This window comes from Oncorhynchus gorbuscha, linkage group LG06 (assembly GCF_021184085.1).
Source record: "Oncorhynchus gorbuscha isolate QuinsamMale2020 ecotype Even-year linkage group LG06, OgorEven_v1.0, whole genome shotgun sequence".
Classification (NCBI taxonomy): domain Eukaryota; kingdom Metazoa; phylum Chordata; class Actinopteri; order Salmoniformes; family Salmonidae; genus Oncorhynchus; species Oncorhynchus gorbuscha.
Window position 1 is genome coordinate 71,660,271 of NC_060178.1, and position 27,999 is coordinate 71,688,269.

Below are 27,999 nucleotides of genomic sequence, written 5' to 3' on the forward strand. Positions count from 1 at the left end.
AGGAGGGGATAGGGTCAAGCGGGCAGGTTGTTGGGCGGCCGGCCGTCACAAGACGCGAGATTTCATCTGGAGAGAGAGGGGAGAAAGAGGTCAGAGCACAGGGTAGGGCAGTGTGAGCAGAACCAGCGGTGTCGTTTGACTTAGCAAACGAGGATCGGATGTCGTCGACCTTCTTTTCAAAATGGTTGACGAAGTCATCTGCAGAGAGGGAGGAGGGGGGGGGGGGAGGATTCAGGAGGGAGGAGAAGGTGGCAAAGAGCTTCCTAGGGTTAGAGGCAGATGCTTGGAATTTAGCGTGGTAGAAAGTGGCTTTAGCAGCAGAGACAGAGGAGGAAAATGTAGAGAGGAGGGAGTGAAAGGATGCCAGGTCCGCAGGGAGGCGAGTTTTCCTCCATTTCCGCTCGGCTGCCCGGAGCCCTGTTCTGTGAGCTCGCAATGAGTCATCGAGCCACGGAGCGGGGGGGAGGACCGAGCCGGCCTGGAGGATAGGGGACATAGAGAGTCAAGGGATGCAGAGAGGGAGGAGAGGAGGGTTGAGGAGGCAGAATCAGGAGATAGGTGGGAGAAGGTTTGAGCGGAGGGAAGAGATGATAGGATGGAAGAGGAGAGAGTAGCGGGGGAGAGAGAGCGAAGGTTGGGACGGCGCGATACCATCCGAGTAGGGGCAGTGTGGGAGGTGTTGGATGAGAGCGAGAGGGAAAAGGATACAAGGCAGTGGTCGGAGACTTGGAGGGGAGTTGCAATGAGGTTAGTGGAAGAACAGCATCTAGTAAAGATGAGGTCGAGCGTATTGCCTGCCTTGTGAGTAGGGGGGAAGGTGAGAGGGTGAGGTCAAAAGAGGAGAGGAGTGGAAAGAAGGAGGCAGAGAGGAAAGAGTCAAAGGTAGACGTGGGGAGGTTAAAGTCGCCCAGAACTGTGAGAGGTGAGCCGTCCTCAGGAAAGGAGCTTATCAAGGCATCAAGCTCATTGATGAACTCTCCGAGGGAACCTGGAGGGCGATAAATGATAAGGATGTTAAGCTTGAAAGGGCTAGTAACTGTGACAGCATGGAATTCAAAGGAGGCGATAGACAGATGGGTAAGGGGAGAAAGAGAGAATGACCACTTGGGAGAGATGAGGATCCCGGTGCCACCACCCCGCTGACCAGACGCTCTCGGGGTGTGCGAGAACACGTGGGCGGACGAAGAGAGAGCAGTAGGAGTAGCAGTGTTGTCTGTGGTGATCCATGTTTCCGTCAGTGCCAAGAAGTCGAGGGACTGGAGGGAGGCATAGGCTGAGATGAACTCTGCCTTGTTGACCGCAGATTGGCAGTTCCAGAGGCTACCGGAGACCTGGAACTGTATATAAAAGCCCCGTAGATATTCTCACAGATCAGATTTGCCCTAAAGAAAAATGCCCCTTAGATATACATTTTGAATCCTCCAATTCTCTAAATCAAATTATTGGTGGAGAGTCACGTCATTGAAAAACTATTTGTCTATATACTGTAGGCCTACTGTAGGCGAAATGAGTCTCACTAGAGTTGAGTAATGTGCTGTTAAAAGTGGTGTAGGTTTTATTTATTTAGAAAGCATATTGAAGTTAGAACCAATTGGATTTGAAGCAACTTTTGGTCAACTATTTCAGCGTTGTTTCGCACTGCACTGAGACAAGCATGGGGACTGGTCTTGATAAATCAATGAGATTTTTATTTTCACTGAATCTCCATTTGGGTATTGGTTAGACTACAATTAGGGTTTGGAAATGTTATGCTCTCCGTACTGTAGCATACTCCTGAAAATCACGTTGTACAGCACCATATTTTCCTAACGGAAAAACCCTGGGGGTTTCATTTTTCATTTTTTCTTGGAATAGAAACACCATAATATTAATCTAATTAATTAAGCTACATTTCTTAAAATCAATCCCATATACTATGTTCTTACAAAAAAAGGTTAAAAATTCTCTAGTACAGCCAATATTGAAGGCTATCAAATGCTTCTCAAAGATGCCCTCTGGTGGTTAAACTAGCACTAACTAGCATTAATGGTATCAATGGCTGACAATGAAATAACGTGCCATTGAATTCTGCGGCAGCCCGCAAGGTGTTAAATATTTATTTTTTAATAAAAAAGTAAAAGGGGAAGGAACCTAGGTAAGCTTCATGTCAATATACTTAATGGTTCCCCTTTAATGGTTCCCCCTAGTTAAATTCAACATGTATTGCTGTTTGCAATGAAAAGCGTTTGCACCAAGTTTATTAAAGTAAACAGAAATGTAATAAAAACTAAAAATGTAAAAACTATTTAGTTAACTGAAGTAAAATAATTAAGAAAAATATTTCTAAAATTAAAACTAATGAATTCCACAACATTTGCGTGGAAGAGGGGAAAATGATTGCTATCCATAAATAAAGACAAACCACCTGGTACCGACAACGTGGATGGTAAAATTACTGAGGTTGGTAACGGAATACATTGCAACTCCTATTTTCCACATCTTCAATTTAAGCCTAGAAGACAGTGTGTGTGCATTCAGGCCTGGAAGGAGGCAAAGGTAATTCTACTACCCAAGAATAGCAAAGTACCCTTTAAATGGTTCAAACAGCTGACCAATTTGCCTGTTACCGGTGATTAGCAAACTTTTGAAAACGATAGTGTTCGACCGAATAAACTCAGCAAAAAAATAAATGTCCCCTCTGTTGGAATCGGCGAAACTTTGAACATTGAGATATTAAAGGAAATGAAAGAGACTGGGTTATGTTAGAAGTTAATGGTTCTCAGAATAAATAAGAAGGCTTTGGGATGTATTTGATGGAGGAGAGGAGAGCAATGTGTTGAGACAGATGGACATCTGTGTATTGGATGAAAGAGGGGTTGAGGTCAGGAGGTGAGGACAGATTCTCTTAAGAGAGTAATAAATGTTTGGAATCCTGTTACCCTCTTATTAGCTTCCTGTAGAGCCATAAATTGTAAGGATTGAAGAGAAAGGGGAGTGTCTTAAGTAGGATGTATGTTACGGATACAGTTATCCTGTGTGTGTGTGTATCCTGTGTGTGTGTTTCTTTTCTCTCCTTCTCCCCTCACAGGTGAAAATCATCACTCCCCAATCAGTCAACAATCAATCATCAATCAGAAGACACACCTCCTCCTATTTCCTGACCTATCACAGTTCCTTCCCCATGGTTTAAAAACCCCATTTGTTTGTTCTAGAGCTCAGCTCAGCTCAATCTCTAGCTAAAGCTCAGCTCAATCTCTCTGTAAATGCCATGCCTGTAGGTCTCTGTGTTTCACTCTCGCTTTGAGTCTTAACCTCTCTTTTGTTTAAAGCACCTCCATAGCACTTTGTCATCACCTGTGAGTATTGTTTTTGTTTATGGTGTTTGTGTTTGATTGCTGGTGGGAAAAGGGGGGAACCAAGACAAGTCGCCCATGGGCATACACTACCTGTAGGTGAACTTTGTTAAATACACTAGTTAGAACTGGGCGGACCACCCACTGTATTTTTGGTTAGTTAGTTAGCTGTTGTTAAAGTAGGCTAGTCTAGCTTAGGGGTGTTTTTGAATACTTATTGTTTCTTTCCTTGGGTCCAGCTCAGCCCCTTTTCCTGTTCCCCCTATTACCGTGTGTTTATAAATAAACCTAGAGTTTGACGGTAGATTTCTGTTGTCGTGGTTATTTCGTGCACACTTTTACCTTGTCACAATAATAATTTGCATGAGTTATGTTACGGGTCTCATTACCATCCCCCCTAGACTGTCGGGCCAAAAGGGATTCGTAACAATGTATATAAATTGTGAAGTCTGAAATCTTTTGCTGTCTGTTTTCAGCTGTACAGAACCTTTAGGAAGAATAAACTTAAAGCTTCTGTAGTGTCCTTGGGTTATTTACTCTGAAAAATAAGAACCTAACACCTCACTGTCAACTGTATTTATCTTCAGCAAACTTAACATGTGTAAATATTTGTATGAACATGACAAGATTCAACAACTGCGACATGAACTGAACAAGTTCCACAGACATGTGACTAACAGAAATGGAATAATGTGTCCCTGAACAAAGGGGGTGGGGTCAAAATCAAAAGTAACAGTCAGTACCTGCTGCATTAAGTACTGCAGTGCATCTCCTCCTCATGGACTGCACCAGATTTGCCCATTCTTGCTATGAGATGTTACCCCATTCTTCCACCAAGGCACCTGCAAATTCCCAGACATTTCTGGGGGGGAATGGCCCTAGCCCTGACAACAATCTCAGTCCGATGATGCTGCGACCCCCCCCCCCCCCCAGACCATGATGGACCCTCCACCTCCAAATCAATTCTGCTCCAGAGTACAGGCCTGGGTGTAAAGCTTATTCCTAACATGAATCTGACCATCACCCCTGGTGAGACAAAATCGTGACTCGTCAGTGACGAGCACCCTTTGCCAGTCCTGTCTGGCCTAGCGACGTTGGGTTTGTGCCCATAGGTGACGTTGTTGCCGGTGATGTCTGGTGAGGACCTGCCTTACAACAGGCCTACAAGCCCTCAGTCCGGCCTCTCAGCCTATTGGGGACAGTCTGAGCACTGATTGAGGGATTGTGTTCCTGGTGTAACTCAAGCAGTTGTTGTTGCCATCCTGTACCTGTCCTGCAGGTGTGATGTTCGGATGTACCGATCCTGTGCAGGTGTTACACGTGGTCTGCCACTGCGAGGACGATCAGCTGTCCATCCTGTCTCCCTGTTGTTCTGTCTTAAACGTCTCATAGTACAGACATTGCAATTTATTGTGTTATGGATTTGCATCCTCTGTCTTATCATGGATTGAGAGTAATCAATCTAATAGAACACATAGGGTTTTCTTTATTAATGGAAGCCCCTCTAATGCAAATTCAGTTGAGTGTGGTGTACCGCAGGGCAGCCGGCTTGGGCCATTATTGTTTTGACTAATGACCTTCCATTGACCTTGAATAAAGCCTGTGTGTCTATGTACGCTGATGGCTAAACAGTATACACGTTGGCTAAGTTCCAAGTTCTGACTGTGACCTTTCATATCCAAAAAACAATTCCTTTTAATAGCATCCACTTGCCCTACATTTCAGAGATGATTAGCTCGTCCGACCTTTCCAGAACTTGAATGCCGGAAACATCATCATACATTTATGTGGAAACATTTTCGGTGTTTTTGTTTTTCTCATAATGGTTTTGCTGTTACCATGTGTTTGTGTATTGTTTGGGGAGCTCTGGACGAGCGGAACCGTACCGTACGGCACTGTAAAGAGTAAACGGTAAATGGTGGGAAGAGAATGTGAAACATTAGGGTATTTATAAGGTTTGCTTGTGTTGATCAGAAACAGGTGAAGGTCATGTCGCTAAACTGCTCCTGCTCTCTCCTCTTCTCCTGATCTTTCTCTCTGCCTTTTTCTTAACAGTCCCGCCCTGGCAGGTAGACAGCGCAGGATGTCTGGCCAGGACTTTATACACACCTCCCTTTCCTCCTCATTTCCCTCCCCACTTCAATCAGCTGAAATTCTATTTTGCTTGTCAAAATGTACACTTTGACAACAAACTCTGCTGGCCAGACACTTCCCTCTTATTTCCAGTACTCAGACAGACGTAGGAGAGAAGGGAGGGGAGAGTGGGGAGAAAGGCGGGGGGCGTTAACTGATATTAATAAGTATTTCCACTGCGTCGGGGCAGAGGCATGACAGGACAGGAAGATCTCTGGGGTCATGTTTGTTTACAGAGATGGCAGAGCTCTGTAAATAGGAGAGGTACAGCTGTACTAGAACTTCTGTCATCCACTGCCTGTCCTGCTCTTTCGCCCCACTCCACAACTCTTCTAACTCCCCAACAACACTTCCAGTTACCAATTGCGCAATTGAGAGGATTAGAACTGGCAGTCATGTTTAATTGTTATACACTAATGTTTACCTCAACTAGGACTGCAGTTGTGTAGGTTGCTAACCTATCGAAAACAGTGTAACAATGTTTAAGTCTCTTTTATTAAGACAGCTATTATGACTGATCATTTCATCCTTGTAGAGTTTGCCCAAGTTCTATGACCTGAATATGTCTCTGGGTTGATTTATGATATGATGAACAGGGTTGGCATTGGCAATGACTCACTTAAATATACAGAGTCCAAAGACTGAGGCCAGGTTCTCCACAGGCATGTGATTTGATTAGCTGTGAGAGGCCGCCTTTTTTAGTCCAGGTTACCATTTAATGAACTATTAGTAGTCTTATAGCTATTTAGCATTTTTATGGCTTTGGGGTAGAAGCTGTCTCGGAGCCTGTTGGTCCGAGAACCGATGCTCTGGTACCGTTTTCCAGGTGGTAGCAGAGTGAACAGTCTATGGCTTGGGTGGCTGAAGTCTTGGCAATTTTCTGGGCCTTCCTCTGACACCGCCTGATATAGAGGTCCTAACATGCCATAATCTTATTTTCAAAACTAGTGGTTGAGCTGGATGTAAACACAAACGTTGCATATTGCAAGTTCTTTAACCCACATCATGAAGCAAAATTTGCAGACAATGATGGGAAGCATATTTGTGGGAACCAAAGCTTACACTGTGATAGATTAACGTTCTGCCTCTCACTACTTATGTCAGCTATAGGTTAGCAGAAACACACATTTCATATGGAAACAGTAACCTGGATTCAATCTACAGTGCTTTCAGAAAGTATTCACACCCCTTGACTTTTCCCCAAAAAAATTGTGTTACAGAAGTTCAGGAATAAGCCACATAATAAATTGCATGGACTCACTGTGTGCAATAATAGTGTTTAACATGCTTTTTGAATGACTACTTTGTCTCGGTACCCCACATATACAATTATCTGTAAAGTCCCCCAGTCGAGCAGTGTATTTCAAACACAGATTCAACCACAAAGACATGGGAGATTTTCCAATACTTCACAAAGAAGGGCACTTATTGGTAGATGGGTAAAATATTTAAAAACTCAGACATTGGATATCCCTTTGAGCATGATGACTTGCCTAGTTAAATAACAGTTAAATAAAATGGTGAAGTTATTCATTAAACTTTGGATGGTGTATCAATATACCCACTCATTACAAAGATACAGGCGTCCTTCCTGACTCAGCTACCAGAGATCAGGGATTTCACCATGCCAATGGTGACTTCAAAACAGTTTGACTTTATTATTATTATTTTTTTATTCACCTTTATTTAACCAGATAGGTTAGTTGACAACAAGTTCTCATTTACAACTGCTACCTGGCCAAGATAATGCAAAGTAGTGCTACACAAACAACAACACAGAGTTACACATGAAATAAACAAACATTAACACAATAGAGAAAAAGTCTATATACAGTGTGTGCAAATTAGGTAAGATAAGGGAGGTAAGGCAATAAATAGGCCATGGTGGCGAAGTAACTTCAATATAGCAATTAAACACTGGAGTGATAGATGTGCAAAAGATGAATGTGCAAGTAGAGATACTGGGGTGCAAAGGACCAAGATAAATAAATAAATACAGTATGGGGATGAGGTAGTTGGATGGGCTATTTACAGATGGTCTATGTACAGGTGCAGTGATCTGTGAGCAGCTCTGACAGCTGGTGCTTAAAGTTAGTGAGTGAGATAAGTGTCTCCAGCTTCAGTGATTTTTGTTATATTTTTTGTTTATTGGCTGTGATACTAGAAAACTGAGGATGGATCAACAACATTGTAGTTACACCACAATACGAACCTAGTCAACAGAGTGAATAGAAGGAAGCCTGTACTGAATAAAAATATTCAAAAAGGCATGAAAGTAATACTGCAAAAAATATGGCAAAACAATTAACTTTTTTCCTGAATAAATACAAATGTTTGTGGCAAATCCAATGCAACTGTAACGGCCGATGTTGGTGGAAGAGGTGAGGACCAAGGTGCAGCGTGGTATGTGTCCATATTTATTCAAATGAACACGGAAATAACAAAAATTACAAAGAGAAACGACCAAAAACAAGTTCTGGCTGGTGCAGACACACAACAGAAAACAGAAAATAATCACCCACCAAACACAATAGAAAACAGGCTCCCTAAATATGGTTCTCTATCAGGGACAACGATTTACAGCTGCCTCTGATTGAGAACCATACCAGGCCAAACACAGAAATAGCAAATAAAAGACATAACAAAAGAACTAAGGTCAGAACGTGACAGCAACACATTACTGATTACCACGCTCTATATTTTCAAGCATTGCTGTGGTTGCATCGTGTTATGTGTATTCTTGTAATTGTTAATGAATTGGGAGTTTCAGGATATAAAAGAAACCGAATGGAGTTAAGCACAGGCAAAATCCTAGAGGAAAGCCTGGTTCAGTCTGCTTTCCACCAGACACTGGGAGATGAATTCACCTTTCCGCAGGACAATAACTTAATTAAAACACAAGGCCAAATCTACACTGGAGTTGCTTAACAAGAAGACGGTGAATGTTCCCGAGGGGCTGAGTTGCAATTTTGACTTTAATTTATTTAAAAATCTACGGCAAGACATGCAAATGGTTATCTAGCAATGATTAACAACCAATTTGACAGAGCTTGAAGAATTTTATAAAGAATAATGGGCAAATGTTACAATTCCAGGTGTGGAAAGCTCTTAGAGACTTATACCCAGAAGGACTCACAGTTGTAATTGCTGCCAAGGGTGATTCTAACAACTGACTCAAGGGGTTGAATTCTTATCTAATCAAGGTATATTATAAAATTGTTCTTTTTAATGTGTGACTATATTTCTCTTCCACTATGACATTTGAGTATTTTGTGTAGATCGTTGACAAAAAAAAATGACAATAAAATACATTTGAATCTCACTTTGTAACACAACAAAATGTGGAAAAAGTTGAGGGGTATGAATGCTTTCTGAAGGAACTGTATATGGCTTAATATATCGTTGATAACTGAGTGATCAAATCTGTGCATGGCCCTGTTGCCCATATTTCAAAGCATAATTCCATACCTGTAAGGTTGAGAACCAGGTCCTTGTGCTGAGGCTCTGGTATGATTGGTCTATTCAGCTCCTTGAAGAAGAGTTGAGCAGGGAGGCCATACTGGAAACATCCCCCTCCACCCCAAGATCCACCCTCTCTCCCTGTACCACCTCAGCTATCTGGTTCTCACCACAGAGCCAGACAGACGGAATAGACACCTATGAGGTAAGATAAGGGAGGTAAGGCAATAAATAGGCCATGGTGGCGAAGTAATTACAATGTAGCAATTAAACACTGGAGTGATAGATGTGCAAAAGATGAATGTGCAAGTAGAGATACTGGGGTGCAAAGGAGCAAGATAAATAAATAAATACAGTATGGGGATGAGGTAGTTGGATGGGCTATTTACAGATGGGCTATGTACAGGTGCAGTGATCTGTGAGCTGCTCTGACAGCTGGTGCTTAACGTTAGTGAGGGAGATATGAGTCTCCAGCTTCAGTGATTTTTGCAATTTGTTCCAGGGGGTGACCAGTGAAATATACCTGTTGGAGCGCATGCTACGGGTGGGTGCTGCTATGGTGACCAGTGAGCTGAGATAAGGCGGGCTTTACCTAGCAGAGACTTGTAGATGACCTGGAGCCAGTGGGTTTGGCAACGAGTATGAAGCAAGGGCCAGCCAACGAGAGCGTAAAGGTCGCAGTGGTGGGTAGTATATGGGGCTTTGGTGACAAAATGGATGGCACTGTGATAGACTGTATCCAGTTTGTTGAGTAGAGTGTTGGAGGCTATTTTGTAAATGACATCGCCGAAATTGAGGATCGGTAGGATGGTCAGTTTTACAAGGGTATGTTTGGCAGCATGAGTGAAGAATGCTTTGTTGCAAAGTAGGGAGCCGATTCTAGATTTAATTTTGGATTGGAGATGCTTAATGTGAGTCTGAAAGGAGAGTTTACTGAAGACTCATCTCTTCAGTGGGTCATATGATTGAGTGTAGTCTGGCCCAGGAGTGGGAAGGTGAACGGAAAGGCTCTGGAGCAACGAACTGCCCTTGCTGTCTCTGCCTGGCCAGTTCCCCTCTTTCCACTGGATTCTGACTCAGGGGCTGAGTCATTGGCTTACTGGGGCTCATACTGTCCCTGGGAGGGGTGTGTCACTTGAGTGGGTTGAGTCACTGATGTGATTTTCCTGTCTGGGTTGGCGCCCCCCCCCCCCCCCCCCCCCCCTTGGGTTGTGCCGTGGCGGAGATTTTTGTGGGCTATGCTCGGCCTTGTCTCAGGATGGTAAGTTGGTAGTTGAAGGTATCCCTCTAGTGGTGTGGGGGTTGTGCTTTGGCAAAGTGGGTGGGGTTATATCCTTCCTGTTTGGCCCTGTCCGGGGGGTGTCCTCGGATGGGGCCACAATGTCTCCTGACCCCTCCTGTCTCAGCCTCCAGTATTTATGCTGCAGTAGTTTACTAGTTGATTACTAGTCCAAAGCTCTAACCACTAGGCTACGCTGCCACCCCTGTGAATTGTGAAGTGTGCTCTCTCTAATTCTCTCTTTCTCTCTTTCTTTCTCTCTCTCGGAGGACCGGAGCCCTAGGACCATGCCTCAGGACTACCTGACATGATGACTCCTTTCTGTCCCCAGTCCACCTGGGCGTGCTGCTGCTCCAGTTTCAACTGTTCTGCCTTATTATTATTGGACCATGCTGGTCATTTATGAACATTTGAACATCTTGGCCATGTTCTGTTATAATCTCCACCTGGCACAGCCAGAAGAGGACTGGCCACCCCACATAGATTTGAGTTTACAGTCTAATCAGACACCTAGGTATTTGTAGTTGTCCACATATTCTCGGTCAGAACCGTCCAGCGTAGTGATACTGGACAGGCGGGCAGGTGCGGGCAGCAATCGGTTGAAGAGCATGCATTTAGTTTTGCTTGCATTTAAGAGCAGTTGGAGGCCACGGAAAGAGAGTTGTATGGCATTGAAGCTCGTCTGGAGATTAGTTAACACAGTGTCCAAAGAAGGGCCAGATGTATACCGAATGGTGTCGTCTGTGTAGAGGTGGATCAGAGAATCACCAGCAGCAAGAGCAACATCATTGATGTATACAGAGAAGAGAGTCAGCCCGAGAATTGAACCCTGTGGCACCCCATAGAGACTGCCAGAGGTACGGACAATAGGCCCTTCGATTTGACACACTGAACTCTATCAGAGAAGTAGTTGGTGAACCAGGCGAGGCAGTAATTTGAGAAACCAAGGCTATTGAATCTGCTGATAAGAATGTGGTGACTGACAGAGTCGAAAGCCTTGGCCAGGTCAATGAATACGACTGCACAATATTGTCTCTTATCGATGACGGTTATGATATAAATAAATAAATAAATCATGACATCTGTGATGCCATTTGGAATCTGAGCATGGTACTTTTCAAGTTAATCCTACCTTTCCACCTCAGACAGAGTAGGGCTACCGATGAGGTCACAAGTGTTTCTTGGAGTAGGGCTTAACCCAAAGAGGTCACAAGTGTTTCTCTAAACAACAAGATCGCACAGTCTCACATCAGAATTAAAAGTTCCTCCATGTTTCTTAAACGTCACATTTCTAAGTGTTTAAGGTTAAGTTTAGGCATTAACTCCCAATGTTTAAGGCCTGTCCCTAAATGCTGTCTGGGTTTAAACATCTTCTATTGTGAAGAAAGTGAATAGCTTAATCAACTGATAGTGATAGAATTATATTACTTACCAAGCAAAGTCTATTTTTTGTCTCCTCTGCTAAATGTGGTAGCTCACCCTCTGAATGTAAAAAAAACCCAGAAGCAACCAGTGATCCAGGTCACGGCACTAACAGTATTAGCTTCCGTCCCTCTCCTTGCCCCTACCTGGGCTCGAACCAGGGACCGTGTGCACAAATCAACAACTGACACCCACAAAGCATTGTAACCCATTGTTCCACAAAAGCTGCGGCCCTTGCAGAGCAAGGGAAACAACTACTTAAATGTCTCAGAACGAGTGACAGCACCGATTGAAACACTATTAGTGTGCACCCTGCTAACTAGCTAGCCATTTCACACCGGTTACACAAGCATAAAGCTTTTATAGATCACTTTATATAATCGGATCGTTTTATTTTCTTCAAAATCTAAAACCAAGAAGGGGTAGGCCTCTGCTTCTTGCCATTTTATTTAATAAAAGTTAGGTCTATAGCATGCCTTCTCATACACCCTCAATTTGAATCCTTGTTTTAACTTAACAGCCCCTCACTGACACAGAGGCAGGCTATTTAAAGAGTGCATGGTGGGTGGATGAATTTTCTCACAAATGTATATATATTTCAGCCTTGGTCAAACAGGTATATAGACCCATGTCTTATTTATTAAATAGGAAGAAATAGGCTCCAACAAAAAGCACCCTTGTTGTTTGTAGTCTAATTAAAATGAAGAAGCTTGAAATTAATTATGCCTACTCAAATTGTCCTACTTTCAGCACCATGAGCTGTCATTTCCGATTGATTTTGCTGCAGCTACTGCTTCAAGTTTCAGCACCACAATGTAAGTACCCTAGAATCTGGATTATTGTAAATTCAATAACTATGATAAATACATAATGGGCAAGAAACATATTGTTTTGAATAAAATCAAACATATTGTTTTGAATAAAATCAATTACAGTAGTAACATGCTATCAGAGTTGACATCCGGTCCTCCTTTTCATCTTAGCCTCTCCTTCTCATACTGAATAGAGTACCACAGTATGAGTTATAATACCCATAAAACCTAGCGGTCAAACAAGGAAATGGTTCCAATTGTTTCTCTACCATACAGGTAGATAATATTGATAAAGGTCACCTTGTCCCAGAGAGATTTACGTGGTTATCAAAATGTCACGCCAGGGTAAGTCTACACAAAACACAGCCCTTATTGAGTGTTTCTAAAGTTCCCTATGGAAAAAATGAATGGTGGAAAAACGATTGGAACCATTTCCCTGTTTGACCGCTAGGTTTTATGGGTATCATGACACCACCACTGTGTGGCTCTATAGAACATATGCTATAGGCTAGTCCATGAGCAAGATAGTGCAGTTTATTTTACAAGGCCTAAAAAATATTTTGGGGAAGAAGCTGTTGACTCTCCTCCTGATCTGCCGCCATAGGCCTACACAGCACAGCCATTGGTCAGGCAGCACACAAAAATGTTCTTTGATCAGCAAGAGCAGAGCAGGCCGGGGCTCAGGGTTGGAATAGCCACTGCTCTGTGTAATGCAAGAATCCCAGCAAGAAATATTACTTTTGTCACGCCTTGGTCATTGTATTTTGTGTTTTTGTTATATGTTTGGGTAGGCCAGGGTGTGACATGGGTTTATATGTTGTTTTCGTATTGGGGTTTGTATTATTTGGGATCACGGCTGATTAGGGGTGTTGTTAGGCTTGGCTGCCTGAGGCGATTCTCAGAGTCAGGTGCTTATCGTTGTCTCTGATTGGGAACCGTATTTAGGGAGCCATAGTTTCGCTTTGTATTTCGTGGGTGATTGTTCCTGTCTTTGTGTAGTTTCACCAGATAGGCTGTAATAGTTTCACGTTCCGTTTGTTGTTTTCGTCCTTCAGTTATTTCATGTACCGCATTTTTAGTCATTATAGTCATGAGTAACCAACACGCTGCATTTCGGTCCGACTCTCTTCTTTCAACAGACGGACGCCGTTACAACTTTGCTCTGTGCTTCTCCGAGCATGCACTTTAAAGCCTATAAATAGCCACGGCTATGTATGGATCATTTGATTGAGATCACATTAAATATCCTATAGGCAGATTTGATATTGTGTGCCCAGCGGAGAATCAGAGATGAGGGGCGGCATTGGGCACACCTGAATATATAGCCTAATAAGCAACTAATTCTAAAACACTGAGAAATATAAACATTTTATTAATTACATGACCCTCCCCTGGACTAGATTTGAAAAAAAAGGCTAAACCCTCCCCTTGACTGAAATGTAAAAGCATGATCCTCCCCCATTTCCCTCAAGGCAACCATTCTGTACATGTCGGTCCATCCCTAAGAGGATGTTGCACTGCCAAAGGTCTGAATTAGGTCAAACTTTCCAAGGAGTCTCTAGAGTTTACATATGTGCTCACTCTCTAAATACCACCAAAATGTGTGCTGAAGTCAAGAAGAAAGGTCTTCAGTGAATCATATTTTATGTTAGTCAGACAAGCATTAAAAAACATCTACAATCACAATATTGAATTTAAATTTATTGGAACTTTTTTGTTGAAAATAACAAAATAGAAAGAGCGAAATATTGCAAACATAAATACTGTAACCCAGACATTTAAAAAAAGAATAAGACAGAGTGGTTCAACATCATATAAAGTGACAGTTCTACTGTTTCTAACCTTTTTGGATCACAGATCAGAGATTTCAACCCTGTAAATACTTTTACAAAGAAGCTTGACTAAGAATAAAACAATATCCCAGTAGTCTTATATTTGAGGAAGAATATAAACTGAAATATGTTCTGGATTATTTAACTTTTTTTTTAATGGGATCTTCACGTGACTAACAAAGCAGGTATCACAATTATTATATTTCTTAACATAAAATCGTAATGGCAATAATGAATGCCATCTTTACATACAATGCATATCTGGGACTGGTTCAGTGCATACTGTATACAAAGTTGCTTATAAACATTTAAAGAGTTGAACGTACAAAATGTAGTACAAAAAAAAAAAACGACCGTACAAAAACATGCACAGACGCAAAAAACACATGAAACCATTATGAATAGGACCAGCCTGGTGAACAAATGCAGGAAAGGAGTCATGCCACAAAGAACCAACAAACTAGTTTAAGGAACTGGACCTTATTCCTGTACAGTCTCTGGTATTTGCACAGCATATTATTCAGCAAGTTCTTAGTCTGGTCAAGACAGAGTGAGGTGTTTAGTACCTCCTTAACTAACAAAAAAACAGTTTGGACAGTACAAGTAAAATACAGTACAATGCCAATGAACTTCAAAAGCAAGACTTGTATTCATCAGGCATAACGTGTTGACAGACATCCCCCATCCTGGTGCTTTGGTAAGATAGAAACAAAACGTTTGTGCGGCTAGAATTGAAAAGAGTACATTAAAGTGCATTCCCTCGTTTTTTTTCCAATCCCTGGATTTTTTCCAGTAAATACCTGGGAAATTCTTTCGAATTTAAATTTTGCATGGTTATACATTTCAATATGCTGAGATATTTGAACAGCCTTTTGTGTATTCAACCAACATCTTCACAGGCCATTGTTGGTTTGTATTTCTCAACTGGGTCACCAGAGGAAAATGCCTTTTCCATTTGACCCAAGTAAAGATCCAGAAATGTAAAAAAAAACAGCATTTATTCTAAGTAAACATAATCTATTGCATTAATTTGTTGAGAAACAATTTTTGTTGAATTAGGCCTCTTAAAATGAGACCGTTATTAAAATGTTCAACATAGGCATCTTTCAAAATTCTGTAGTTTAATGTAAGAAGTCGTAAAAACGCAATAAAGATGTATAGAAAAGGCCTACTTCTAAGCTCTTCTCAGGTACACATCTGTGAAATCTGGCACCAGGGAAAAAGAAACCACTTGAAGGGTACAGAGCTTATCAGCAAAAATCGCTGGGAGCACTGGAGAGCAAGGCCGATGTGAAAGTTAGTGTTCAGGCTACAGAGGCAACTTTGTCACAGTTGCTGGTGTACTGAATGTCGGGCCTGTCGATGTCAGCCTTCTTTTTGTCCCAGCAGGGCAGAGCACACAGAAAGAGTGTGACTCCACCCAGGAGCACAGAGCCTCCACTGAAGTAGAAGGCCAGGTCATAGGACTGTGTCCAGTCAAAGAACCACCCTGGAACAGGAAGAAGAGAAAAAAAAACAATTTCAGCAAAATCTCTCGACGATATATGAGTCAGCAAAAGACTAGCTAAAGGCCAACATCCTGAGTTCCACATTCTCACTCACTCATTAAGATTACATCATCTGTAAAAATGTTTTGACATATGGAAGAGTGATTCTCTGTAAAAGCATGAACATGAAGCTGTACACGCTCTAACCTAACCACTGTAAATGTGGACCACACACACTCAGCAATGTTGACCAATGGTGTCAGAAGTGGGATCTTTCTTACCAACAACAGGGGGCCCAAGCATGATCCCGAATCCACCGAAGAACATGAGGATCCCATGGGCCTGGGTCAGTTTGTCCAGGCCCACGATCTTGGTAGTGATATATGACGTTAGGGACCAGTTCCCAGAGAAGAAGCCCACCACAGCTGAGAGGACCTGCAGTCCTACGTAGCTCTTGGAGATGGGGATGAGGAGAAGGGCCGTCCCGGTCCCCAGCAGGGTGAAGGCATACAGGAACACGCTGTTGATCCACCTCATGTCTGCTAGCATGCCCAGGGTCAGCTTGCCCACACCGGTAGTGATGGCTACAATAGAGACCAGGGGGATGATTTTGACCTCGTCGATGAGGCCCTCACTCTGGGCCACGTCCTCCATGAAGAGGACCGGGGGGAAGGCTCCTAGGCTGAACAGGAATATAGCTATGCAGAGGGCCATGAAGTTTCTGTCATGCAGGAAGTCAGCCGTGGAGTGCATGTACTTTGAGTAAGCCTGACGCTTCTTCTTAATAATTTTCACAATGGCTAAACCTGCCATGAACCCCGTTTTGTTGTCAGGTGTGGTGATGTCTTTGGCGTCGATGGTGATCAGGTGATCCTTGACCGCCAGCTTTTTCTCACCAGTGCCCGGTGTGGTCTTGAGGTCGTCAGCAGGCGGTTTCGTGAAAGGCTGCTCCTTTGTGCGCTCCAGAGCAGCCTTCTGTTTGAGGTAGTAGCCAGGCATGTTCAGGGGCCTCATGAAGCCGGCACAGGCCATGAGGTTGAGGGCCAAGGCCCCGATGATCAGCAGACAGCCTTCCAGGCCAAAGAGAACAATCAGCTCATTCTGAGCTGTGGCATAGAGGAACCCTCCCACACTTGTGCCTAAATGAGAGAAGGGAAACATTTAGTGTTGGCATTCCAAGAATGAGCCCTTAGACATTCATTAATATGAATTTAATAAAATCCTTGCTTAGTGGGACATCATTACCTAAAGCTACCCTCCCTCAAGGGGACAAACACAGAATGCCCCAGAACTGTGTTGTATTACCAGTGTTCTTCTTGTCACCAGTCCACTTCCCTAATCACAAGGCTACAGTGTTTCTAGACTAGAATGTTTACCTTGGCATTCCAAGACTTCCGGCTTCTGAAACATGAAAGAACTGAGCATGAAGACTTGGTGTGAACCCAGTGAGCGAAGAGGGGGGCTGAAGTACCTGTGGTGACTATGCCGAGGGCGAGGCCACGTCTCTTGTCAAAGTACTGACAGGTGATGGTCAATGTGGCAGCATAGACAAGACCGCAGCCAAGACCTGTGGACAACAAAGACAACAGATGTATTTTGATTAGCACATTTTAGAGGAGCATGTAGCTACAGTACCTTATTTTTTACCATGTTGAAGAAGACATTTCATGTTCTGAGCAAAGCCTTGCACAGTAAACTGTGTACATTAATGTGAAACTGTGGGACTTGGGTAAGGCCATTTTAGTCATGTAATAACATATAGTGAATTCACCATGTTTAAAATATGTTGTTCTGTGATAAATTCGTAACATATTAACCATACAAATAACTTTTGTTTAGTGTAAAATCACCCCAACGGTAATTTGATCCTCAAAGGATGACTGGGCGGAAAAGTGATGAGAGAATATTGAGCCACACGTGTTGAGTTTAAGGGATGGTCTAAAAATAGACACTTTCCTTCAAATATGCATGGCCTCTCTCTCAGGCCAATGCCACAGGCAGTGGCCGTCTATTGGGCTCTTTCCCCCTTAGCATGGCACAGCTGTCACTGGGTGTTAGATAATGAACTGCGATGGGTGCATTCAAACTGTTGGGGGGAGGCATCAGTCACATGGCAATCTGACTCTACCCTATTTTTATATTTCTGAATACATCCTACATATACCCTCATAGTGCATGTGTGGTGGAGCATAGACATGAACCTATTTTGAATAGACATGAACCTATTCAATTCTTCTTATGTGTCTTATCTATCAATTACTTGTGTTATTGCTTAACTGCGTAATAGTTTTATGTAATGATGAGTTAAAAACACAATTCACTTCCAACAAAACCACAGAGTAAACAAGCAACTTCCTAGAATTTTTCTCACACTTGCAAGGCTAATCCTATATCTAATAGTGGATCACACAAACCGCAGACTTGCTTCAGCAGAAAAAGACCATCACGAGGCTCTCACTTACCGACGACAATCCCGTAAGAGAAGATGAGGAACTGGACGTTTGGGGCAAAGGCGCTGAGCATCAGGCCCCCTGCCACCATGACCCCACTGAAGATGGTCACAGGGCGTGCCCCAAAGTTATCCACACAGGCACTGCAGACAGGACCTGGGGGAGAAAAAAGGGCAGAGAGGAAGTGAGAATTCATTGTGTGTGTGTGTGTGGGAAAGTTGAGGGTACATTGTTGAATAGACTCTTCTTTGATGACACAAAGAAATACACATGATGGAATTAATATGGTGCATTCAGGATGCATGTGGTGTTAGCAACAGATGGCTTTCCTAAACAATACAAAAGCAGCAAAAAGGAAAGTGATACCGTTCGAGGTGTACCGTACATGTTGGGCTATTTCATGGCAGGAAAACATGATGTATCAATTTTAACCATGTGACATGGTCCCCTTTTCCTGCCCTGATATTATTTTAACCTTATCGCTCCCTATATAGGACAGAGTGCTTGTGACCCTATTCGTTCTCCTCATATGATTACAACGAGGTCCCCTTAAGCGGCACTAGCTAGTTATTAGACACCTAAGCAGAGGTAAAGGGTCAGGGAAAAGGGCAGCCCGTGATGTTCGTTCGTCATCATCCTCACACCATATCGAATTTAAAAGCACACCGAGTTACAGAAATGTATCTTACAGTGCCTTCAGAAAGTATTCACACCCCCTTACTTTTTCCACATTTTGTTGTTTTACAAAGTAGGATTAAAATATTTGTCATTTTTTGTCAACGATCTACACAAAATACTCAAATGTTAAACTGGAAGAAATGTAAAAAAAAAAAATAATATGTCGATTAAGATTAGTGTCAAAATCACATTTGGCAGTGATTACATCTGGGTAAGTCTCTAATAGCTTTGTACAACCGGATTTGACAATATTTGCACATTTTTAAATTTTTTATTGTTCAAGCTCTGTCATGTTGGTTGTTGATCATTGGTAGAGTTTAAAAAAAAGTATTGCTGTAGATTTTCAAGCCAATTTAAGTCAAAACTGTAACTAGGCCACTCAGGAACATTTAATATCATCTTGGTAAGCAACTCCGGTGTATATTTGGCCTTGTGTTTTAGGTTATTTTCCTGCTGAAAGGTAAATTTGTCTCCCAGTGTCTGTTGGAAAGCAGACTGAACCAGGTTTTCATCTAGGATTTTGCCTGTGCGTAGCTCTAGTCCATTTCTTTTTATCATGAAAAAAACTCCAGTCCTTGCCAGATGACAAGCATACCCATAGCATGATGCTGCCCCCACCATGCTTGAACATATGAAGAGTGGTACTCAGTGATGTGTTGTGTTGGATTTGCCCCAAACATAGCTCCGTATTCAGAACATAAAACTAATATTTTTGATGCTTTTTTAATTTATTTGTTCTATCTCTCAATTCCGTGATATCCAGTTGGTAGTTACAGTCTTGTCCCATTGCTGCAACTCCTGTACGGACTCGGGAGCCATACATCCTCCGAAACACGGCCCTGCCAAGCCGAAGTGTTTCTTGACACACTGCTAGCTTAACTCAGAAGCCAACCGCACCAATGTGTCGGAGGAAACACCGTCCAACTGGGGACAGTGTCAGCATGCATGCGCCCGGCCAGCCACAAGAGTCGCTAAAACACGATGGGAGAAGGACATCCTGGCCGGCTAAACCCTCCACTAACACAGACTGCACTGGGACAATTGTGCGCCGCCTCATGGGTCTCCTGGTTGCAGCCGGCTGTGACACAGCCCGGGATCGAACCCGGAGCTGTAGTAAAGAACCCAGATCTGGAAGGCCAGCAGGACTGAGGATACGAGACTGAGTGTAAAAGACTGTTCTTGGATGCTGTCAGTGGTGAAATGTACGAACGAGTCAACGAATGCAACATCCAACTGGTGGCGGCCCTGTGTCCCCTTGACCCAGAGAGCTATGACTTTCTAGATGTGAAAAAGGTGAAACCACTGCTGGATTTAAGTAAAAGAGATTTGGTGTAAACTGAGTTTAGTGTCGCTCGCCAGTTTTTGCCGACTGAAATCGCCCGCTCTGGCTCCAACGAGGAACAATGGACCCTGATCGATATACTGCAACGACTGTCTGGGTCTCGCTATTCCGACCGTGTTTACTGCACTGACACATGGATTGACTTTTGGGGCGTCCACAGCTATACGTCCACTTTGAAGAAGCATGCTATACCAGAGGAAAGCTCAAATAATCCACTTGGCATTTTACAAGAAGATTTTGGGGAGAATGGAATGATCGATTATTCAGGAAGTTCTACAGAGCATCAAGGAGGCTGCTACTCTTCTGAAAAGTTAAGAAACAATCTAGCTGATTGCATTTTTATCACAATATTGGTGGTATAGCCAGTCGCATCATTTCAGCAAAAACCTAGGGTATAGAATGGCAAAATGACTTCCTTAGCCAGTTTAGGTTAACAGCCTTGCTTTTGAGTGTAGGGTACAGTCCATGGTGCTGATAGAGCGCAGCGGAGATTTCGCGCCAACCTGCCAGTTCTTAGTCAAAAGCCCTCAATGGTCTCGGCATTTGAACTTTTAGGTTTATTGTGGTATAGCGTGATATAAGCAGAATTCAATATAATTCCACTGCAATAACCCAAACGACGCCCCTGGGTATTGCTACATGTCGGTATGTTTCATCATATAAATATATACACATCTTATTATGGTTTTCTTGGCAGCCTATTGGTTTTCGTGGTTGTAAATATAACTATGTATTTGAATTTGATCCACAGAAGTGTATTGTGCCATATCACAACGTGTTGCTTAACTCATGAGCACCATGGTTTTCCATGTTTGAAGCGGGGCCTATGGGCGTATTTGTTTGGCAAGACAGCTGTGCATGACTGCACCTCACTGTAGGCTGTTTTGGTTATTTGGATCCAAATTCACATTTTGCTTACTGCGTTTGTTACCTGTTAATGTAACTAGCCTAAACATAAATGTTATCATGCCTTTATCGATCTAATATTTTGTTTACTAGACCTACGTGGTAGGACCGCTGTTATGTTCTGCTTTCGTTCGCAGGTTTGTCCGTATTCTAAGACTAACTATTCAGTAGTTTTGTTTGCATGCATGAATAACTAGGCTACTAATTTCAGCATTTAGTTTGCACTATTTTGATAAGACCGCTGTGTACACGGCAGCATTCATATCGGCTGTTTGGAATATGTGAATTAACCTATTTTGTAGCTCATTTACATTACGAAACAGCCTTGCTTTAGTTTGTAGGACGCTGTCCATTGTGCTGATACAGTGCAGCGGAGATGAGAAGCTCCTGACTGCAGTGTGCAGTTTCAGTTTCGGGCCGGGCTCAATGTGGCGGGAGTAAACAATGGAAGTAATTGAGACGGTCATTATGCATCATTTACTTTGCAAATATTCATGTTATACTAGTGCAGTTGTATGTTTTCATATAACCAACTACCGCACCGATGATAGCATAGCGTTAATTAGCACGTGAGCTAGCTAATTGAATACAATGAGGGAATTTGGACAAATGTGCCTACTTAAGCAGTAAGCCTAGGTTTACACGTACAGTTATGTAATCGATTTGATCGTTGGTTTTCTGTGTTCAATGTATGCATTGTGTTTGGCTGGCTGGCGCTAAATGTGTATCGTTGATGCCGACATAGCGAGTCTACAGAGCCTACACCTAGTATATACATAGCGAGTCTACAGAGCCTACACCTAGTATATACATAGCGAGTCTACAGAGCCTACACCTAGTATATACAATAATGAAATTAAATGCCTATTGCTTATTTTATGTATTTTTAATTATCATGCCTTATGTCTATGCTTATTTTCTTTGATGTATAGAGACACGTTAGTGTGTTATTGGAGGGTGAGTGTCCCAAAATGTAGCAAATGCAGCAGCAGTCAACATCACTGCCCCTAATGCACATATAAGGCTGAACAATATCTGAACAATATGGTCAACAACCACAAAGGTCATGCTTCAGTGAGGCACAGAGGTACTATTTCTTTCTCTCTTGTATATATTTGAAGTTAACATTTTTTGACTTGCCCTATTTTTTCCCCCAGTTACATCAGTGAATTTAATTGTGCAACTTACTTTACTGTTATTCCTCTCTTTCAGAGTTCACAATCATAAAGTGTGGCTTCAGTTGTAGAAATGTGACACACTTGCTACTGTGCGGCAACAATAATCAACAGATCACAAGTTTCTGAAGCACCTGCCATAGCATCAGCGTCCAGTGGCCCCTCAAGAGCACCCAGAGGCCCTTATACAGTCCCCTCAAGATCTTGTCCCCTGCTCTGACTTCTTGGGAGGTGGGAGGGGAGGGGGGGGTCTTCTACATCCTGAAATATATTCCTGGGGGGGGGGTTATTATGAACTTATTGTTGTTATCATAACTATCAAACTTAACAACCTACTCTTAACTTACAGTACACTAGTAGATAAGATTGTTTGGGATGCCCATCCGATTTTCTTTTTCAAAGGAAAACATGCAGCAAAGTCGGCAATGGTGGTGCCTAGTTCTCCTGCAGAACTTTCCAATGCCGTAAGTCTTGAACATCATAAAAACATTTCATTTGCATCCTTAAAATAACTTGTTTCACTATTGCCAGGCTGACCTGAATATATTTTCATATTGAATGCATGTCATTCACACACTAAGGTCTGAAGAAGAGCGGTTGAAAGATCAAAAAAGGTGGCGAAAACAGAACACGCTACAGGTAGGTGTCATATGATGAGTGTGATCATATGATGAATATTTCAGGATGATGTTGAAGGCGAGCCCCCCCCCCAAGAAGTCACAGCATGTCACATCAGCATCCAGTTCTGCAGGACCAGGTACTGTATAGGCTATTAGCTAAAGTAAGGTGCATTCTTGTATTACACATCCCTAGAGGTTCCCTTACATTACTTAATGACCACAATCTGTTTTCTTTCTAGACGATACTGAAAACAAAATACACTGGGAGCTGTGAACTGGGTATGTAGTCTACTGTGTGTGATGCTGAAGGCTTGATGAATGGCAAGATATAATAGTTGTCATGACTTGTTGAGTAGTTATAGATATCACTGAAAACCCGTTTAGTAATAGTGGCTTTTGTTTGCATGAAAGTGGGGTGTAATTTGTCTTGATCACCCAATGAGGCACTGGAAGACACACTGCAGTCAGGGGTACTTGACATACTGCAGTCAGGGGTACTTGACACACTGCAGTCAGGGGTACTTGACACACTGCAGTCAGGGGTACTTGACACACTGCAGTCAGGGGTACTTGACACACTGCAGTCAGGGGTACTTGACACACTGCAGTCAGGGTTACTTGACACACTGCAGTCAGGGAACTTGACACACTGCAGTCAGGGGTACTTGACACACTGCAGTCAGGGGTACTTGACACACTGCAGTCAGGGGTACTTGACACACTGCAGTCAGGGGTACTTGACACAGGGCTACTTGACACACTGCAGTCAGGGGGTACTTGACACACTGCAGTTAGGGGTACTTGGCAGAGACAGGTTGGCACCAAATCTGTAGCCTGACGCTTCAAAAGCACTCAATCAATGGTCTGAGTCTTGGCATTCAAACTTTTTTCTGGTATAGCTCGATACAGGCAGAATTCAATGTAAAAATGTTTTGCCCTCTCACCGATTTCAACTGCCCCCTTAGTCCCTTTATCCTGGCGTCGGGCCTGAGTCGGTATCACCTCACTAACCCGTAATCTGCTGCCAACTCATTAAAGACTGCTATGATTTCCTAGCATTGTGCCAAGTCAAATGCAGCCCAATCCATTTAGTGTCCAAAGCTATATGCACATTGAATCGACTACTTGTTTTAGTACAGTGAATCAGTCAATCTCTGGATAGAGGAGACAGATGGTGATGAAAACCTGAGTCTAAAAATGTGACTGTTCTTGTTATGCATGTCACTTGTGCAGAGACATATTGAATTACCGATCAGACCACTGACAACCCAAGGATGTGTGTAAAGAATAGCCAATCACGTCTTGTTGAACCCTGTCTCCACCTCCTTTCCATTTCACCACCAGTTAAAACAGCCCACGGTGTAAGGCTGCGTAGCCCAGCTGCCAAGTCCCACACGTGTACTGGGAGCAATCTGTATAGTCATGACATTTCACTGACCTCTGAAAAGGCGACAAAGTGAAGGGAGGCTTAGTCTGGTGATAAATGTAAACCAAGACCGTGATCTCTCTGATCTTTGAATACAGCTTGCAGATATGCAGTGAACTGAGTCCTCCTGTGTCCCCTGGTCATTCCAAACGAATGAAACCGTTCAAAGCTTTATTATCCTTCCTATTATCATTGTCCCTTTCCCACACACACCCTCTGTATGGTCACAGCTACGTAAGGGCTCCTCCTGCAGGTATGACAGGGCTGACTGTGGGGCGGCAGGTAGCCTAGCGTTTAAGAGCATTGGGCCAGTAAACAATCGGTCGCTGGTTCGAATCCCAGAGTTGGTGAGGTGAAAAATCTGACTGTGCCCTTAGTCCCTTATTGCGCCTGTAAGTCGCTCTGGATAAGAGCGTCTGCTAAATGATATAAATGTAAATTACGTATCAACCAATAACCTCAACTAAGTGTTAAGAGCACCAAAGTGCCACCAATATTGCACAGTTGTCTTCATCTACCTAGGACAAGTCACCACTGCACTTTCACAACTGTTGATATGTAGCAGGCAAAATACTCATTTTCCCATCTTATGTGCCACTAACTTGGTTAGATAAAAACTGGTATGTTACTTCACCCATAATGCCACATAACTGTATGTGTTTATGGAGACATTGGACCATTCTTTTGTCTGGTTCTCTGTCAGTGACATCATTAATTACACAACAGCAACCGGTGCATACCAGGTGAGACTCTAAAGGAGACAATGTAGCTGCAACTGTAAAGTACATAGATAAGTAAATTCAGGTCTAACCACTGACATGATGTTAAGCATATCAAGTAATAGCCATGCCAAGTAAATCAACATGGAATTCTTGAACAGATGTTCAGATGCTGAGTTGAATACATGTATGTTAAGAAATCTATGTTTTATAATCTACAGAATTCTGCAGTTAAGCACAGTGAACTCTGTCTTTGGATGATAGCATTAACCTATACCTATACAGTAACTAAATAAACAAACAAAGATATTTGGAGAATACTCACTGGCTATGAGTCCCACTCCAGAGACCAAGGAGCCGACCCATGCCGTCATGCCTTTCCCCTCCTGGAAGGTGTGGAGCCACTCTGGGTACAGGATGCCCACCGACTGGGGGGAGCCGTAGGCCAGGAACTGAGCCATGAAGCAGGCCACAATCACCACCCATCCCCAACCTCCATCCAGTGCTTTCTTTGAGGTATGAGGACTCATGCTGTCTGCTTGGATCTTACAACTTCAACAGGGAGGGTTCCTGGGGAAAACAGAAAAATAGCAAAAAGTTTTAAAAACAAGCGCAATAGACAAGCAACTGACCAAATGCATGAGAATACAGACAAAATAAATCACATGTAAGTTTGGAACCAGGAATCATGATCAAGGAAGAGATACATGTCATAAGTTGAGTTCTAAAGTAGTAGATAAATGCCAAATGCACACATGTCTTGATGTTGATGCTGCTCTTGCCTGGTCTACCAGGCAGGTCACCTGTTTTACTGTACTTCCTAAACAGAGTGCAACCTTCCCATCCTGCGCTGCTCGTTTTGTGCCCTCGCAGACCACACCTTGAAGGAGGGGAGTTTGGTGTCTGGACTGCCTACTTTAACCTGCCTTTTGTCTATTTTCCATAAGTTCTGGCACGAAACATTTATATTTTAGAGGCGCATCCTGTTTCCTGTGCTGACGGAAACGTTTTTTACCTTTCATGAATAATTTGTGCCAGGGAGCAAATTGAGCTGTCGGTGCACTACTGCAGCATCCTCTCTCTCTCCTTGTTTTTAAAAACAAGGAGCGCGACAAAAGTTGTGCATCTATCAACTTCCAATAAACATCATTATATGGAGGAACACCGTGCCAACTACACATAGCGACCTATTTTCTTTATTAAACAATGTTTTTTTTGGCTTGCATTTACGAGATATTCGTTGGCAGTTAATCACCCATTGCATAGCCTACAAATATATATTACGTTGTATTTAGCCATAGCCCTACTATGTTATAATGTTGTGCTATAGTAGCCGATTGTTATTTTATTAACACAAGGAAATACATGCGACTTACCTCAACATTACAAAAAAACAGCCACAAGCACAACAACATGCAACTGCAGGATACGTGCGCGTTTGCCTACAGGGAGTTGCCATGAAGGATGGTTGGTATCCCGATAATAACTATGTATAATCGAAAAAATATATATACGACAACACCGGCGGATGCCGAGCGCCCGCTAGGCTATATCTGAGGTCCGATGCGGCAGACCCGGCTCCCCCAGCATATTAGCTACGCGCACAGTATTCGTTTTATAGCCTGTAGCTTTGTTGCCGGAGACCAAACCGGTTCAAAGCTGTTTTTGCTGGTCCGGATTTGTGTGCTACCAACGTGGAGGAAACTCTGCTTCCTCTTCATCATGTGCGACTGTGTGGAGCTAGAGAGCGTACACGACACACTGCCACCGAGTAAACGCAACTGAATACGTATATGTTTTCTTCTATTTGATAATAGGCCCATCAATTAAATAATGATAGGCTACATTGTATGCATCGTGATAATAGTGGACATAGGTGGGGTGGGGGACATGTTATTCAACCGCATGCATAGGCTATCAATTATAAAAGTTAACATTTGTAATTAGCCTACCTGTGATGATCAGAAAGCGCTTCAAAGTATTTCAAGTCAAATCAGATTGAATGTTTCTTCACAAATAGTGTAAAAGCACCTTTGAATTTGTAAAAACTAAACGGAGTAATTATTTGTTATCGCAATGAAAAATAGCTGTTTCTTTTCTCTTTACAGTGAATACAAGTGTTATATATGCACTTTAATATACACATAATAGACCTATTCTAAACGACAAATAAAGGGATCTTCCGGAGTTAGCGCAGAAGGAGGTTATTTTGCCGGTGATGCTTGAGTGTGAAGTCTGAGCAATATTTACCAGGAACATTGTTAATATTGCGTCTGGTCCAGTCAGAACTGGTTACTTGTTGGCAAGTAGCCTAACATCAATTTGCACGGAGCGCTTGTTGCCGCTGACTGTGATAAAGCCTGGTCTCATAGTCTTGACGTAACATAGTGAACTTAAATCCGGTACACTTCAAATTAATATGATAGGTTAAATTTGACATGGTTACATATGACAAGTTACTTAAGGCAAAAACGAAGGTAGGGTGGTTGGTCAGGATGGAGGGGTGGACTTATAATGTGAACATCAAGTAACCAAGGTTGCAAGTTCAAATCTCATCAAGGACAACTTTAGAATTTTAGCTAACCCTTCCCTTAACACTTTTAGCTTACCCTAACCGTAAACCTTTCAGCTAGCCTTTCCCCTAACCTTAAACATTGGCCTAGCTAATGTTAGCCAGCTAGCCAACATTAACTACCTAAGTAGAATGCATAACATATATCCAACTTTTTACAAAAATCTGGAAGATATTGTACATTTTTGCCAAAATCTTAACATATTGCATATTTTGAAAATTCATAACATATCATACATTTAGCAAATTCGAAACATATCATTCGAAATGTACAAGATGAGTGATGGAGGTCCACAAATGAATACATACCATACGAAATGTAACATATCATACTAAATTGAGTGGCTCGGATTTA

At 42.6% G+C, this 27,999-nt stretch overlaps 1 protein-coding gene across 6 annotated transcripts; it reads right to left on the reverse strand.

Annotated features, from left to right (window-relative positions):
- Positions 1–14,117: 14,117 nt before the first annotated feature.
- LOC124038292 (monocarboxylate transporter 9-like) lies at positions 14,118–27,310 on the reverse strand. 6 transcript variants are annotated; one of them, XM_046353966.1, is made up of 6 exons: positions 27,025–27,310; positions 25,398–25,642; positions 18,219–18,362; positions 17,228–17,323; positions 16,038–16,895; positions 14,118–15,758 (listed from the first exon to the last, which is right to left on the reverse strand). In XM_046353966.1, the coding sequence occupies exons 2-6, from the start codon at positions 25,600–25,602 to the stop codon at positions 15,574–15,576; spliced, it is 1,488 nt and encodes a 495-aa protein (XP_046209922.1). In that variant the 5' UTR covers positions 25,603–25,642; positions 27,025–27,310; the 3' UTR covers positions 14,118–15,573. The 6 variants fall into 6 exon arrangements, with proteins under 6 accessions (XP_046209922.1, XP_046209921.1, XP_046209924.1 ...); XM_046353965.1 differs by lacking the exon at positions 27,025–27,310 and adding an exon at positions 26,449–26,766; XM_046353968.1 differs by lacking the exon at positions 27,025–27,310 and adding an exon at positions 25,855–25,975.
- Positions 27,311–27,999: the final 689 nt, after the last annotated feature.

Excerpts from the sequence above, each read along its gene's own strand:
- LOC124038292 (XM_046353966.1), bottom strand. The coding sequence starts at position 25,602 with ATGAGTCCTCATACCTCAAAGAAAGCACTGGATGGAGGTTGGGGATGG. Across the intron at positions 18,363-25,397 it reads TGGAGTGGGACTCATAGCCA|GTCCTGTCTGCAGTGCCTGT; the intron begins GTGAGTATTCTC and ends TTTCTCCCCCAG. Across the intron at positions 17,324-18,218 it reads CTCTTACGGGATTGTCGTCG|GTCTTGGCTGCGGTCTTGTC; the intron begins GTAAGTGAGAGC and ends TGTTGTCCACAG.